The sequence below is a fragment of the Amblyomma americanum genome, chromosome 7 (genome assembly GCF_052857255.1).
Source record: "Amblyomma americanum isolate KBUSLIRL-KWMA chromosome 7, ASM5285725v1, whole genome shotgun sequence".
NCBI lineage: Eukaryota > Metazoa > Arthropoda > Arachnida > Ixodida > Ixodidae > Amblyomma > Amblyomma americanum.
Genome location: NC_135503.1, coordinates 17,298,423 through 17,315,921, shown reverse-complemented (window position 1 = coordinate 17,315,921; position 17,499 = coordinate 17,298,423). Strand labels below are relative to the sequence as shown.

General features: G+C 49.2%; 1 protein-coding gene across 1 annotated transcript in view; it reads right to left on the bottom strand.

The window, feature by feature from the left end:
• LOC144098581 (solute carrier organic anion transporter family member 74D-like) overlaps window positions 1-16,702 on the bottom strand; it is a 29,825-nt gene extending 13,123 nt beyond the window's left edge. The window contains exons 1-6 of the mRNA XM_077631343.1: window positions 15,855-16,702; window positions 11,368-11,454; window positions 9,917-10,111; window positions 8,594-8,758; window positions 7,492-7,687; window positions 6,106-6,250 (exon numbers count right to left, since the gene is read on the bottom strand). Coding sequence (XP_077487469.1) covers window positions 6,106-6,250; window positions 7,492-7,687; window positions 8,594-8,758; window positions 9,917-10,111; window positions 11,368-11,454; window positions 15,855-16,557 — 1,491 coding nt within the window. The 5' untranslated portion in view covers window positions 16,558-16,702. The remainder of the gene's footprint in view (window positions 1-6,105; window positions 6,251-7,491; window positions 7,688-8,593; window positions 8,759-9,916; window positions 10,112-11,367; window positions 11,455-15,854) is intronic.
• Between the last annotated feature and the right edge of the window lie 797 nt (window positions 16,703-17,499).

The window sequence follows — 17,499 nt, the reverse complement described above, 5'->3', positions numbered from 1 at the left end:
GCCCGTGTGCTGTGCTGTGCGATGTCAGTGCACGTTAAAGGACCCCAGGCGGGGTCCTTTAACGTGCACCACTTACTACTACTGAAGAACTGAACGCGGTAGGCCGTTAGGCTTAATCGCACTGGCTGGGTGCTGTGCCGAATTCCTGGTGCTGCCAGATAAAAGCTGTAACGCTGGAAAAAACGTCCTTGTAGTCAAGAGTCCCATGGATAGGCACGAGAAGGGTCCAGGGCTGAAACAACTATGCCACGAAAACAGATGGTGATAAAAGCAAGCAGGCGTTACTCGCAACACGAAAAAAAATGGCTGCGGTTCAATCCGCCTAAACCTACTAAGACCAGCAAAAAGCTCGGCTGCGCCTGGTTAAGCAAGGTTAGACTTTTCTCCAGTCTCTGTTCTCGTTCCTCATCCGTCTCTGTACCGTGCACCACACGTTTTCGCTGTAACGCAGCTTGTCTCCGAGCTATATCAGCTGGATGATGCGACTCTCCTCGAAAAAAATGAAAAATGGAGTTGAGTTTCCCCCTTCCCGTGGCAATGAAAGGAAACTACTTGATGATGAAATCGGGGTTTCTTGATGACCCGGTGGTTCTACTCGCAAACATTCACATTACTCAAGGAAAGGAGAAGGTTAACTATTTATTTACAACATAGGTAAAAAACGAGAAGAAACAAAGCAAGGAGAAAACTATCGTTTCGGAGCGCCTTCCACCACGTCCGCTTCGCGAGCGGTCCGCCAGTTTTCGGCCGCCAGGCGGACGTGAGGCGGAAAGGTGTTGTACGATCACTTTGGCGCTTGCGAGCGAGGCGTATGGTCCCAGCATGCAGATTGGCGCGTCCGGTATATCCGTCTGTCCAATAGCCTTCTCTGGCTGATGGCAACCTAGCCGGCGCGAGCGCACCGCCAGCATCGCTCCACGCGCCGAAACGGGCTCCCGCATCCCAAGGGACAGATCGGTATGCGCCCGACTACCTTCTCCCTTGCCTCCTTTCCTGCCCCCCTCTCCAAACCCCGATATCCCTGCACACTGCGCTCCCCCCCTCTTCCCTACCTACTTCCCATCGCCATGGTGTGCGTGTTCAAGCTCGAAATAAACACTTCGTGACACCGCCATTGCATTGCACAGGTCTTGCGTCGGTTTGCAGAGCCGCAGCAGGAATTACAAACGCTTGCAAAGACCACTCGAAATAAATACTTCGTGGCACCGCCACTGCACAGGTATTGCATCGGTTTGAAGAGGCGCTCTGTCAACTTTCTCAGCGTAGATGATTACAGAATTCAACTAGTGGAACTATCGCTCGCCACTGCTGAACGCGGCGAAGTTTGCAGTCGCTCTGAACACTGGTAATAAATATCAAGATGTGTCCAATATAATATGCTTCGCGACATCGCTGCCACTGCCAAGGCCGCGCTCCCCAGTTCAGTCGACGGATGGCCATCTTGCCCCGGCAGGGCAGAACCGAGGAGGAGGGCGGATGGGCTCGAGACGTCACTGACGTCACGGGAAAAGCAGCCAATAGCTGCAATCCGGTCCCCGGCCGGATGCGCTCGTCCGCCAGAAAGTTGAAGTTGACCAACTTTCCATCCGTTCGCCGAACGAGGCGGATCCGCCAGGCCCGCTCGCGAAGCGGACGAGGCGGAAGGCGCTCCGAAACGATCGTACAACGGCCCTAAATCGTGGATCAGACGAATTCAGCCCCCGCTCAACCCAGAGCGCTTGGTTTTAAACCCTCTGTCTCCGCCCTTAGCGGGGACAGCAACCAATAAGATAACAAACGACCCATCTCGCCATTCAGTGGTTAGGGAAAGGAAAATAAGGTCCGCCCACTGATCAGAGATTGGGGAAAAGTTCTGATTAAAACATTTGGGAAGGAGGTTTCAAATAACCACACAAACAACACAAATGCGACTTCCGTTCCCCACGCCACCCACGGCACCACAGATGCTAGAAACATGTGCCGACGAGGCAATGACTCAGGTTGTTGACAGCAACAGAGAGAACACAGTCGTTAAGGGAATAATCCGTTTCCTGGTCACCCAGCACTCGGTCCCCACCCAGCTGTATCTCTCCCGCATCGCCGAAGTCTCGTCACCACTTGACGACGCACACATGTCGACAGCTGTAACTGGTTAGGCTTTTTCAAGGCGGATTATGCCCGAGGCGGCGCGGGTAAACAAGGACGTCCGCTGCAAGCCGGAGGAAATAGGGACCAGACGGCTCCCTTTGATGCGGTACGCGGCGCCGACACTGGCGCGGCCTTTCTCAGTCTTCGAAGAACGGTCAGCGAACTCCACAAACGGTTTTTGGGGAAAGGAAATGGCGCAGTATCTGCCTCACATATCGGCTGACACTTGAACCGCGCCGTAAGGGAAGGGATAAAGGAGGGACTGAGAAGAAGAAAGAAAGAGGCAGCGTAGTGGGGGCTCCGGAATAATTTCGACCGCCCGGGGTTCGAACCAGGGTAGTCCGGATCAGTAGCCGAGCGCCCTAACCCCTGAGCTACCACGGCGGGTTGCCGCGAGGGCCCGACACGCTGTTCAGTCATGATGTCGTCTAGTGAGGCTTTGCCAGACAGCCACTTTTGTAGCGATAGCTACATTACGGTAGTATTTCGAGCCTTCAGCGCGGCGCCGCCGCCACGTTGTCACGTGGTGCGGAGCAGCTGCCGGCGGCGCTGCGCCGTGGCTGATCACCTGGTTCGTCACGTGGTTGGTCACGTGACCAGCCACGTGGTGCGGAGCAGCTGCTGCTGCCGGCGGCACGGCGCGCCGGCGAAACCGAGCTGCCGCAGCTGTGCGCATGCGACGTGTCAAGTGAGACGCATAGAGTTTCTTACTATTAACTAGAGGGAAAGCTGGCGGCACTGCACCTGTTCCTTCATGGGTGCGCAAAGCATCATGGGGTGATGAGCTACTTGGTGCAGGACAGTAGGTTTTTTTCAGGAACACAAAGTGGCGTTACTAAGATGTTCCATTCCGTATCTACGGCGCGCTCCGCGCGCAGACGACTTTGGCGTAAAAGTAGTGCGCAAAAGCCATAGTAGCGAAAACGCAACACCACACGCCGCCAATGAAAGGTTTTTGTTTCCTGGAATGCTGTGGAAAACCTTTTAAAATCTTGAATCGACAACATATTTCTTTTTTAAAAAATTCGCCTGTTAAGCACGAAATATTGGCTCTTGTGGTCTGCAATGCTTGGCCAATAGGAGAGCAAGCCAGCGCTTATTTTGAGCAAAATATGCATTTACAAGCTTTTCTGATCGTTTATTGCGATTTATAGAGAGAATATTGAATGAGAGGACGTTAATTATCGAAGAACGTTCGTATCTTTTGTTATTTTTTGGCCAAAAGTTGCAGTTCTGCAGTCGGTATCTCTCCGCCCCATTATGCTTACAGCGCCCATGGTGGCACAGGTGGTCTCGAGGAAGCTCCATGCAAACTCCCATAGGCGGGACGCCAACTTTCCCTCTAGTTAATAGTAATAAACTCTATGGTGGGACGAAGATAAAGAAGAAACGCCCAGCGAAATGGAGTGGCGAAAGACTGGTTTTGCAATTCAACTGAGCAAGTTCCACTCAGCCGGCTGTAGCTATCGCGTCACTCCTGGTTTAACGAGAGCTAAACCGCCTACAATTTTTTTTTTAATTTGTCCCTCTCCACTCTGAGCACGTGATTCGGCGAACGGTGGCTTAGCTGTTACTCAAGGCTCGAGGCAGCGCCGAGAAGCGAGCGCAGCTGCGGTTCACCGGCGAGCGAGGCACGTGATCTGACGTCACAGCCACACATTTGCCCCTCTTCCTGGTTGAAGGTCATTCATTGTCAAGCGATTTTGACCTTGAGCGTTGAATGCGGAGAGTAGAGCTTTTCGCTGTAAAAAGAATACGACGCCTGTGATGTAGTAAACACTGCGTTGACTTAACTTGGCTTATATGGCAACAAAACTGATGCTAGCAATTTATTTTTCTTTTCCATTCTGCAAACAACCGAGGAGAAAAGCGAACAGTGAAGGAGTTTCACGAAATTCCGATTTTCGACTCACGAAAGAAACCCAGACATTACTCACGGAGTAACACCACCTATACAGAGGCCAAGCAATTGACGACAGACCACTGTGAGGCTGATCCCCCTTGCACCTAAACTCTACCTAAGCCACCACCGCGCACTAATAATTTAGCAGGAAAAAAAATGGCCAGCGGTTTAGCATTGCTAAGCACGAAATATTGTACGAAAGCACGGTTTTTTTGCAGGTAGAAGGTTCGAACGCGGTTGCGGCGGCCGCGTTTCGGTGGAGGCGAAATGCAAAAGGCGCCCGTGTGCTGTGTGATGTCAGTGCACGTTAAAGACGGCCAGGTGGTCGAAATTATTCCGGAGCCCTCCACTACGGCACATCTTTCTTCCTTTCTTCCACTCCCTCCTTCATCCCTTCCATCACGGGGAGGTTTCAGGTGTCCACGGAGATGTGAGACATATACTGCGCCATTTTCTTGCCTCAAACATCAATTTTCAATTTTTTTTTTCAGTTTGTAGGTAGACATCACCACCACGTACACACATCAAAGCGCGACTGAGGTGTCCTCTGACCCAAGGAGCCAGATATGGGTCTTCCCTTTCCTCAAAATGAACGGAGTCTACTAATTCCAAGGCCAGTGAACCCAATGAACGCCGGCGGCCTATTGCTAATAATAATAATAATAATTGGTTTTCGGGGGAAAGGAAATGGCGCAGTATCTGTCTCATATATCGTTGGACACCTGAACCGCGCCGTAAGGGAAGGGATAAAGGAGGGAGTGAAAGAAGAAAGGAAGAGAGAGGTGCCGTAGTGGAGGGCTCCGGAATAATTTCGACCACCTGGGGATCTTTAACGTGCACTGAAATCGCACAGCACACGGGCGCCTTAGCGTTTTTCCTCCATAAAAACGCAGTCGCCGCGGTCGGGTTCGAGCCCGGGAACTCCGGATCAGTAGTCGAGCGTCCTAACCACTGAGCCACCGCAGCGGGGCTGGCCTATTGCTCCAGTGCCGCGTTTCTGCCACAACGCCAACGCATGCAGCGCAACTATCTCACTACCGCCACGTAGCTCAAACCGCGACTGAGGTGTCCACTCACCCAGGGAGCCAGTTATGCGCCTTTCTGTTCCTTTCGTGACCACCTCAGAGGCTTCACGCAAACAGTGGGATTTTTTCGGGATAGGAGGCTAATAGTGCTTCCGTACTGAAAGCGTTTTGAGCAACAGTAAGAGCTCAGACCAAGCACCAGCTATTGCGGACGCTGGATGGAAACTATGCCAACCGCGGCGGCTGCGTTTTTATGGAGGCAAAACTCTAAGGCGCCCGTGTGCTGTGCGATGTCAGTGCAGATCCCCAGGTGGTCGAAATTATTCCGGAGCCCTCCACTACGGCACCTCTCTCTTCCTTTCTTCTTTCACTCCATCCTTTATCCCTTCCCTTACGGCGCGGTTCAGGTGTCCAACAATATATGACAGATACTGCGCATGGAAATTATACAGAATTATAATTGCAGTTCATTTAAATTCAAAGTGTGGTCTTCGTCGCGCCACAGTCGCGCAATGACCTGTCATCTCGGGAATTTGCACCGAGCGGCTTTGGTATCCAAATCTGATGGACGAATATGGCAGAATATGGCCGGACATGAAATATGGAACAATATGTTTCCCACTGAATGACATATGACATCTCCGGCGATATATTTCTGCGAAGTCAGTGTAATACAAAGGCAAAATAAGTTTTGCTATTATATTAATTTTGAAGCAGCAAAAAAATAAAGTGAAATTCACAGGGACACCCGTTTATGTTATATATTGGTAATGCAACAGCGTTATAAGCTCTTGATGCCTTTACCGGAAGTGACGTTAATTTCGGTCTCCTGACGACACTGTCCTCCAGCCAATGGGCGAATTCTGTGACCGACGACGCATTTCCGCCCCATTAGTCTTCTGATACTACCGCATGAAAAGATGAAGAGTTCCAATGCTTCATGTATTGCAACGAAGTAATCGTAGTGCAGCGGTAACACGGCCCACCGCGGCATCACACTCGACTCACCGAGGCCCCTTTCCAAGCAAAAAATATAGAAAATCCATGCACCTGATTCCCGTCCGACGTGTTGAAGTTGTGGCACCCCGCGAAGCAGGGCGAGAAGTAGTTCGTCTCTTCGTCCGGTCCGCACACTGGCTCGAACACGTCCGTGGTGCAGGAGCATCTGGAGTTGCACTCGTTGACCAAGTTCAACCTGCATTCACAGAAATGCGAAGCGCCAAATGAATGCGCGAGCTGTGGGATGGGGCCGTAAAGTTGGAGCTTTGTAAATGCTCAAGTAGCACCGGTGTCACGTTATAAATTTTGTATTTTGCGCGCTCTCTTTAAGAGCCCGTAAAAAAGATACTTCACCGGTACTTTGTCGCAAAAGTTTCAGCCAACTGTTTTCGAAGCTGATACACAACTTTCAAATTGACGCTTTTTGCCTGAAGCCAGTATTTAAAAAGTTAGCTGGTTAGTCCTAATTAAATAACATTGCAAAACGAAAAAAGATAGATCAGACTATACACCACGCGACTGGCAACAGCATTGAGTTGGTTTCATTTACCTATAGAACACTCCGTCTATTTTAAAACTGTTACATTTAGCTGGGATAACGGTTGCCCTGTCAATAAGATTTCAGGTGTCAGTCACCGCTGCGTTTCTTCTTTGTTTGAGTTGCGTTGAGGTTATTTTAAGTTACTGGAGGGATTAGCCTGACAGTTATTCTGTCGGCAATCGCTACACTGTAGTTACGACAATGTTAATTAGTATCGGGAATCTGAGACACACATCTGTGACCTGGCGGATCAGCGTTGCCATACACACGATCCGCCACAATAGTTATCAACTGCAACTATCTCTTTTATTCGTCCCACCTGCTGCACTGAAACCATACAAGCCCTGAACTAACCGTAGTAGTGACTTTTAATCTGTCTGTCGCCGTCTTGTCACCCGCACACGTCTCAGAGGAAAATAGGTTGATACAAAGGCGAATAGACCGACCTAGACGTTGGACCATGGGTGCGATGCCGGACAGGAAACGCCCATGCAAGAAGCCTTAATGAAGGCTGTGTATGATTTAAGAGTGCTTGTAAAATATGTGCGTGAACGTGTTATTTCGTATCGAACATCTCCTCTAATTCCAACTTATTTCAGACCGTCGCACGGTATGAAGTGCGGTTCGAGCAAGGTGTTCCCGTGCTCTCCCTGGGTGCCGCCATATTCATCGGTGAGCGGCTGCGTGCACGTGATGTCATCACAGTGGAAGCGGCAGCGAACCTTTCCCTCGCGCAAAGGAGATGCCGAAATACCTACGCTCTGGGCTGTTGCATACCGGTTCCGCTGCCGCTCCTACTATTCTGACGTCAAGGGCACACAACAGCCCAGCGAGCAATATGGCGACGCCCAGGGAGCCATTATTGGAAAGGTCCCGCAGAGAAGGAGGTCACCCACTCGCCGGTGGGCAGCGCCGTGCCGGCTATGTTCAGCTGCTGGCAGCCCATCAGAAGAGAGGCAGCGAAGCAGGCCAGCAGCAGCAAGTCCACGACGAGGATGTAGGCGGACACAATGCCCGCGCTCGGCTTCAGCCTCCGCACCACGGGGCCGCTGAACAGCACGGCCAGCAACATGGTCACCAGAGACGCCGAGCCTAGAACCAAAGCTTGTTAGCAGTGGCCAGCAAGCAGTATAACAAATCTAGTCCGATTCTATACGTCACTGGCTGAGGCACCGCCACGCCATCGTTGTCGCCGAGGCCAGTCATCGGTTTGCCCGGGGTGCGCTCGAAAAGCACAAGCCTCACGACCCACCACAAACGGGCCGAACGGGGGTAGTGCAGAGGAGGGCATAACCCCGGGTCGACGCTTGGCCAACGTCACGACGCGTCAAACCGTCGGTTGCCGGCATTTTCAATAAAGTTTTTCCTACCTAGAATCGGTTTAAAAGTATTGCTATATTATGGCGATTCAGGCCACCTTCTAGTGAGATATATCACAGCACCTATAATTTTTTTTAATATCGAAGTCACGCTCTGTTCAATAAAGCGCACCTGTGCAAGTGGCTCTTCGCAGGTTTTTCAGCAATTGCATAAGCCTCTCTCACTTTCTCTCGTGGCCATATGCTCCCAATCATTTGGTCTCCCCGCGGGTCTAAGTGACGACCTTCTCCTCATATACAGAGACTGTTGCGCCGCCCTGAGAGAAGCAAAGAGTAGTGCTTCTTTCGACCATATCGCTAACTCGATCACGTTGATATTTCGCGAAGAGGTCACATTCTACCTTCCGACAAACAATATTGCTTTTTCCAGTAGTAAAAGACAAACTACAAGCTGAAAACAGCAGACACTTAGCCAGAGGGAAAACTGGTTATTTTACTGGCCTTCTCAGTTAAAAAATAAAAAAAATCATGAGCTGTGATTCCAAACACGAGGAACGCTGGACATCTGTGGTAAGAAGCCGTGTGAGTGTTACAAACGAGTTGTCATGGTATTGTTGGATACAGGTCCTGAGGAGAGACCACACAAGCCCTCGCAGTGTTATGGCCTTCGGTCACTTGCCTGAGAATAAGCTAGCCGTGGCTGCCGAACGCCGGTACTGGGTCTCCATGTACTTTGGCGTGGCAAGCAAGAACCCCATGAGGCCGTTAACGGTGAACACAAGGGCGGCGGCATGACAGAGGAACAGCGGGCTGCCCAGCAGTCTCTTCACGACTTCTTTCAGTTCTGCCGGAAGAAAGGAGTCAGATTAAATAATGAGAGGTGAGCAACGCGCCCAGATGTGCGCATATACCTCTGCAGCCTTGAAGGGGCCATGAAACGATTTTCACCATGGTTTGCAACACGGACCAGCTATCACGTATTCCATTTCTGGTCACCGCACCGCGAAAATTTTTGAAGCAGCTAATCACCAAAGACATCGGCGATCAAAAATAACGCTCCTCCTCTCTCCCCTCAACTGATTCACACCAACGCGTAAAAAAAATAAGAAAATAAGTTTGGACTATGCCCTGTCTATGAATACATCACGCGATGACGGCCGGTTTGTTCGCTTCCTTAAATACACGGCAGGTGACTGCCTACTGACAGAATGATGCGCCTGCGACAGAACCGTGTACGCGCACGGCTGGGGAAGCTCGCGTAGCTACACGAGCGGGCTACTTTCGCCGTTACCGGAAGTGTACCCGTGACGTCATGGTTGCAGGGAATGGCAGCGTCTGGCGGCCAGTCGCTTGCCATTTCATCATTGGTACCCATGACGTCACGAGGGCAAGTAATAATTTCATAAGCAGTCACTACGGGGTGAACGATAGCCTTTAAACTGTGGTTTTATTAATTAATAGTAGAACGCCGGCTCCTTTGCAAGGACCCATACAAGAAGTGAACGCTTAAAAAGCATTCGATCGACGCAGGGAACAAATTTACTGGCAATATTCAGAAACATTTTAAGATCCCTTTAAAGGGAAGTTACACTGGCATATGCACAGTGACCAGCGCGCTTCGCAGCTGAAGCTTGCCAATTAAGCACACGCCAGATAAATAAATGATTACCATAACTGTTAGCAAGTGGCCACGGCCCCTTATTAATTGTTAGTTTTGCTTAAAACGTAGTGTATTCCTTGCTAGGCGTGTTTTCCAGAAGCCTGCAAAGGTTTGGATGTCATCTGAATATCTGCATCTAGTTGCCCTGACATTCCAGGTCTCAGGATCGTAGTTAAGCTTTAATGACCTTTTCTGTCATTAAAGCTCAACGCGTCACGGCCTTGAGGGTATCATAGATTAAATGAAACGAAATAGAGACATGCAGTGAAACCTGACGAGAATAAATGTAAAAGGTACTGGGGATCGCTATCGAAAGAACAATAGGAAGCAAGAGGTACCAACCGACCGTGTCGACGCCCGCCGTTCCCGAGGCGAGGCTGACGATGTGGTCGTTCTCGCCCAGTTTTGTCTTCCACAGCTTTCTGGGGAAGAACAGCATGGGTATGGAGAAGACAATGACCAGGATGCCGATGAAGGCGTATCCCAGCCACCAAGCACCGATCCAGCGTGGGTCCCTCTTCATTATGCCCGGATCCACTGGCGAATTGGAACAGGGAAAGATACGCATGTCCAAAGCTCATTGGTTCCGCTCTTTGTGCTTATTAAACGTAGTAGTTCCTTCATGCTGGTATTACAAGGCAAGTAAATCTAAGGCATTTTCACCGAATAAATGAATTACAGCGCCTGCACATTACATGTCCACCCACTTTTTGCATCCCCACTGGAGAGGTTATCTGATCTAGATAAGATTAAACACCACCCATGCGTACACTTCATACGTGACCCAGTAGGCAGGATTATCCTGATAAGCTTGGAAGAGGCAGAGGAAGAATTATTGCACAATAAAAGATAACCCCGACAGAATGCACGTGTTTCTAAGGGTAATCGATGGAAAAGTAATTCTGCAGAATAGCGCCCAGCAAGTGCTTCTGCATTTATTTTTATTTTTTCTGAACTGACAAGCGACGATGAGTTTCACCAAAATGCGAGCCTGCGCGATATCCCTTCGTCATATTGACGCTGCTAGTTGGCGATGTAGAGTGAAAAGACGCTCAAGTAGTATAGAGTAGAAATTTTCCCAAAGTGAGCGGGGAAAAAAATGTTAAATCTGTGTTATAATACATACTATTTAACTTCCAAAGATGTTAAAGCTTTAAGTGTGAGCTTGAGCACACAAAATGCCGTTGTCGCGGCTCTGTTCTCGCTTCTGTTGTTATTTCGACAAAAATATCCAGATTCAAGAGTACTTCGTAACAACCATAAAGAAGGAACTTCGCTATTCAGTTTCAAAAGACGTTTTCCAAGCAGCCGAAACTATGTAAATGTATACATTGGTAAGACCATAGGAAGAACCTGCAGCTATGACAAAACAGGTCGCATATATAATCATATTTTCAACATCAATTCAGGAAAAGAAAACATAGAAAGTTTATAAAGACAAAGTAGCACGTGCACAGGACGTGAGAAAGGGCACACAACATGCTGTATTTTTTTCAACGTGATCTAGCACAGCCTAGCCTATATCCACACACTGTCAGGTAAAAAGTATCACGGTTTTGAAGCTTTCCAGTTTCACCTGGCGATCAATATACCTTGTTAAATAATATTGACTGGAAAGTTGGTATTGCGCGGGCGCCACTGAATATTTATCTGTGACCCCTAAGGTTGACTGTTGCGTGCTGACAAGTGAGAATGAGTACATTGAGGCAAAAATCTCAGTTGAATGCAGTCTGGTCAACGGCATTCTAAATAGTCGTTACCGAGTAATTAATTCTTTCTGGGCGCATACATACCGTATGGTATCTCGTGGTGAGACAGGCAATACGACGCCAAGAAGAAGCCCATGGACGGCCCAAAGAGGCGAAGGGCAAACATCGTACCTAAAAAGATCCGAGCAAAGAACGGGAGCAGTGAGCACGATGTGTGAATAAGCGGCGGAAATTCAACCTGCAGGCTGACATCTGGCGGAGAGTACACGAACTCTCGCTGCGTGAAGTAGGTTCAAAAAAAAGCGCTTTGTCTTTGTCCTACAGGAGGGCGCTAAATGTAAAGGGTTTTAACGTGATTATAAATGCGTGGCTTCCGCGACATATTTCTTGCCCGCAAAAACTTGAGCACTGGTGTAATTTCACTCATAAGCACTCGGAAGAGTATAGGCTCTGTCAAAAGTAAACTGCCCAACGGGTTCGCTTCTAAAACGGGTGCTGGGGTTCTTGTAGCATACTTGGAAGTTGTAAGTCGTCAGAGCGCTAGCCACGCCTACGAGCCCGCGTCACGCAGTGGTGCGGGTGTCGCGTGCACGTTTCGCAGTGGCCGACTGTAAACTGCAAGCGGGCAGAGAGCATGTGACAGGAGCCGCAATGTGTGACGCGCGCTCGTAGGCGTGGCTAGCGCTCTTCCTGGTTGCGCGGTTTCGGCTTCGGTCCTGTAAGCGCTTGCGTTGCAGCGGCGACGAGAATGGCATTTTTGAAATTCTGAAAACTAATACGGATATTACTTACGGTATGCCAAGCCTCTCGATAAACAAGCTGCCTGAAAGTAATAGCTCAAAAGTTAACTACTCAATTAGTTATCCAATTTGCTAGCTAGCACATCTTGGCTATATCTGATGAATTAAACCACTGTCTTGATGAACTAAAAGCCTGTCTTTAAAAATTGCTCACACTCTTAGGTGGAACATCATGTAAAGACACAGCTGTCGCATATTTTGTCAACAGCAGAAGACAATACGCCGCCAATTTTCATCTTCCGTTACTATCAGTGAGTGCGTAGCCGGCACATGGCAATGTCGCTTTCGGGCTGATGGTTCTTTCTTATCCTAACCCTGCATAATAATAAAGACGTGTTGCCAAGCATTCTTTTCTTCTTCCGAGGCATCCTGCTCCGGCATTCTCGGGCGTTAAACCCAGCGCAATGTTTCTCAGCCGAGCTGCTACTCGCTGACCGAGCGAATAGCTACCGCGGCTGGGATCCCGTGGTCGGGGCAGAAGCTTCTCCAGACAGCGGAAGCCAGATAGCGGATTGCGACAACACAGCAGTGTTCTTTCTTTTATCTTTTTTTTCTTGCTCCCTAAGGATAGGCGCACAAGAAGGCAAGGGCGAGCCCTGATGGAGGGCGTCGAGAGGGGGAGAAAAGGAGGGAGAGAGGGAAGAGGAGAAAGGGAGCTTTTATAGTGTTCCAGCATCACCGACGACAAAACTTCGATAAGCAGGAAAGCGCTGCGTTTGACTCTCGGGCGCGTGGCATCTTTCCCTTGCCCTTCCTACAGACACAAGTGGCGAGAACAAGAAAACAGTTTTAGGTTGTTGTGTCAGCCCAGGCCCTCATCTCTCTCTCTACTTCGCTGGCGAAAGCAGCGGGAGAGGCGCTCGCAGCTGCGTCTTGCAAAAAGCAAGTGCGATAAGGCTGCAACCGCTGGTCTCGCCACCAGCCCTGACGGACTACGAGGAACCTGGCGTCCGTGTGATAGGCACCTGATCAAGTGTACTGAGGGTTTGGGGGCGCAGAGGTGGTTATAAAATGACACCGCACAAAAGGCGAAAACTTTCTACGAAAATAAAAACACATTGACTTCAGTAATGTTGTTTTTCCTACAAAAAGAATGTTCCAGGAGTGAATTGTGCTAACGGGATAAAATTCTCCCCCCCCTACCCCCTCCTCCCAAAAACTCGCCCATAAATGCGCCCCAGCTTCAGAGTGTTCGCAGGGAGTTTTGTGATTGTTTTTTCGGAACTGAGAAAAAATCGCTTCTATATAGCTAATTAACATTCTATGTACTGACGACGGTATGAAAAATTAGAGTCTCGTGAGGAGGTCTCTGTAATTTTGCATCTGGAGTGACATTTATATCAAGTTGGTGCCGCAACCTAGGGGACTACACCCTAAAATTCGGTGAAAAGCGAATATTACGAAAGAAATTCATTCCTTCGGGCTTAGGCCGGATCGCTTCAGGTTTAATGGTGCACTGGGTAATGCGCACACTCAGGATTGGGCTGCGTGCAAGGGCGGCTATGAATTTAGTTTATTTGTTTTTTTCGCTAATATCGCGCTCCATAAAGTTTTTTACTGCAGGTGCACAGACATTTATGCCTGGCCTCGTTCTCTATCGCTGCTCTCGAGTATGTCCCTTATCTCAATTTCTTTTTCTTTTACCTAGTGTTTCAGTTTGCGTTTATTCGGTGCGTGAACACATGTTCATATTTCTGAGTAGTGTTTTCTGCACACCACTGGGGCTTCCACTGTTTTCATATAAAATGGGCTCGATATTTTTCGTGACAATATGACGAGCTATGCTGCGGCACGTGGATCTTATCGCTACAATATTTTGGCTAACAATCTGCGGTCTTCGGCTATTTGTTTTTAAAGTGTTTCAATGTAGCTCGGTGCATTCTGGATTTATGATGTAGAATTTCTGACGTACTTAACTCTACCTGATATCAAAGGTATGCGCGGAAGTTGGGTATCATTGGTTTGCAGGGGCACAAACAACTAAGGTTATCATGTGTCAAGCATAAAAACAAATGATAAGGGTCACTCACTTCTTTAAAAACAAAGAGAAGTTGAAGCAGTGTGTGTGGAATGTTCTGTTAAGGTGTGTCCTTGTCGTTTCACAGATATAGGCCTGAAGAAAAACTAAGTACCACCGTTGAACTCGGCCCCCAACAGAAAATGTGTACATATTTCATCTGATTCCTGCGCAGGTCTGCTCGCGCAAATTGCAAACGAAGTGAATTTCGCGTTGTATTTGAAACGCTGTGGTCCATCTCTGCTTATCTCGACGGGAATTGCTTGGATTTTTCTCCAATTCATTTCGCGCTCAAGCTTTGGCGTTCTATAGTAATTGGAATGCACAGCGTAGGGAGACTGAAAGGTTTCCACTGAAATGTAACTTTCGTTCGCTTTCTGCATTGCTACTATACACCGTCATCATCATCATCAACCACACTACGTCCATTGCAGGACGAAGTTTGTCCCCAGTGACTTCCAGTTAATTCTTGATTTTTAAGGCAAGAAAACAGGACAAAACACGAAGGTATACAACAGGACGAAGCGACGTCCGGTTGTCTACTTTCGTGTTTTATCCTGCTTTCGCGCCTTAAAAATCAGTAATGGACGAAACCAACTGGCCCCCGAGCAAGTTCTCTTAGACATTCGGTTAACCCTGTCCGAGCTATGCCATCAGCCGACCGCCATGTTCCAGCACGTTTCCTAGCCTCATTTCCCGACCTGGCCTACGGCCGCCCAGATGTTACGTGCTTTCCCTATAGGAATCCATTCTGTACCCTAAGAAACCACCGTTCTTCTATTCTATTCTACATACCGCATGTACCACCTAAATTCTTTTTCCTTCTTAATTTCCGCTGTGTAATCGTTATTAGATTGCGCTCTCTTGGCCACTTTGCTTTCTATCTCGCTCTGTCTATCATTTTTCTTTCCATAACCGCTGTGGAAAACTCTGGGTAAGGTTCTATGCTAATTTCCAAGAGACCAACTGATAGGTCTCTAGGCTGATGCCACTGCTTTCAGGTACATTCTCAACTTTCCAACAGAATTCAATATTTGAAAGACGTCTTCAAAAATCTTGACGCACAGTATATATTATTGGCCTGAGTTGAACAGTAACCTTGTGTTTGGCACTAATTCGTCGCAGATGCCCTTGCGAGAGAAAAAACCGGACGTGAGTCCTGTGTTGCGCTGCCCCCGTCCCAGTAACTTTTCACTGCTCCTCCTGGTTCCTGTTATCTCGGGGAACAGAACAACTGTTTTGCTCCTATAATATCAGGGGCAAAATCATTCGTGAGGCTATGTATGATGACTCATTTCCTTGCCTCGCTGGCTTGCGCGTTAGACTCACGGAAGTTGCGTTTGGAAAAAAGAAATCAGCCACCGGCTAACGGAAGCTGTTTTAGTACTGGCACCCCTACACAGGGGCCTGCGCAGTTGGCGACGAGCAACAATCATCTCCGTAACGCGAAAACCATGAGATGGAAACCACTGGCTTCTGCCAGTGGTTTCCAACAGCAGCTAATCTCTGTACACGTGGGCGAACTACGCGAGTCAGACGTTTTCAGGGCTGTGCAGGAGACATTGAGCATCCCCACTGTAACGGTCCAGCTGCAATCAACACACAGGTTGCGGTACAGCACATGAAAATGCAAATGTAAAAAAGCAAAAGTAAAAAAAGCAAAATTGAACCATACAGGCACGCTGAATAATGATCTCGAGATCAATGTACTAAACTGGTCCGCCATCGCGTCCAGAGCACGCGTGGCCACTCACCAAAGTACATCGGAGAGTTCTTCCTCCTGACGTTATCGTCCATGAAAGACATGCCAATCACGTAGAAGGTGGCCGAGCCGAAGCCGTTGAGCAAGTTCGCTATGAACATGATGAATATCGTGATGTCGGCCTCCAGGTTGATGTTGGACAGGCAGTCCTCGTCATCCCTCGCCTGCCCGCACAGCGCGCCGCCAGCATGTCCAGGCCCCGCGGGCGCATCCTGGGGCTCGAGCCGGGACAGCGCCATGGGCAGCCCGGGGCCAAACACGAAATGCGGCAGCACGCAGAGTCCACAGCTCAGCACCACCGTCAGCATGCCGAACACGAGCCACAGGGGCTGGTTGTAGTTCTCACCGCCGCTGTAATAGCCGGCGATGACAGCTAGCACGGGGCTAATGTTCTCTGCCGTCAGCACGAGCCCCATGGCCTTGGACGGGATCGCGAAGCGGCGCTCCACCGTCGACTGGACGCCGATGAAGTAAGTCCGGTAGGCGCTCTGGAGGATTCCCAGGATGCAGAAGAGAAGCAGGAAGCATTTTGGGGTGACCAGGCGTTGGAACAGGGGTACGCGGAACTTGCCCAAGGCACACTCGTACTCGTCTTTGGCTTCGCCGTCCACGGCACCGTCGTCGGGGCTGGGGTCCTTGTCGGACAGCAGCCCTTCGGCGACTGCATGCTGGGGTCTATCCGCGTCTTGTTGCATTTCGGCGGTCTACGAGCAGGAGTCTACCACCACTGCACGTTGTCCGCGACGGCACGCCAAATGGAGAGACGGCGACGAAGAAGGCATGCCGCCGACGTCTAGAGCGGATCGTCGTCGTGGCGTCGCTGCAGGCTGTTGCCGCGGGACAAACAATGTGCAACGCCGACGCTTGATAGCGTGAGCCGACGCTATAGAGGTATGCACACGGCGCCGTTCAATCGCGAGACAAGGCTAGATCTCGGGGCGAGCCTTATCTAAAGAGCTTGCAGGACGCAAGCGCCGCCGGCGCTATCGAGATGACCTTTGCAGCCGACGATCGGGTGCCACACGAGACCTGTGGCTCTGTGTACACGTTGTTCACGTGAGCTCTGTAGCGCGATATAAATAGGCATATGGAATAGTTGAAGGCCTTGACTGTTCCAGAAATGCCCTGACTGACATCCATCCCTTGTGTTCCAGATCGCATGCATTATCCCTTCTTTATTTGTTTGACCTGCCCTATCATTGTTTATGATTGCTCCAAATGGTTTCACGTCTCCTGCAAGAGCTTGATTATGGCTTACCATATCTTATACTCGAAGTCGTACGATATACGGTCATATATAAAAGCAGTAAAGCCTACAAATGCAATCAGAATAGCTGTAACAGATTTACACAGATCTGATTGAATGATCTAAAATGTGACATACAGTTCACGATAATCATGGGAAGAGATGTAGCTGCAAATAAGCACGTCGAAATTAACCCGTAAATTTTCACTTAAGAACAATTAGGTGTGAGGTGAGATCGTTGTAATGCATAACTAAAATTAATTTTCGCTCAAAAGTATTTGTAAGGTGCTTATTGTTAGAGTACCTTGCAGTATTGATGTATGGAGTGAATCCGTGTACGCTGGTAGTTACTTTGTGTCGAAACAGCAGCGAAGTTCCGAAATGAAAAAGA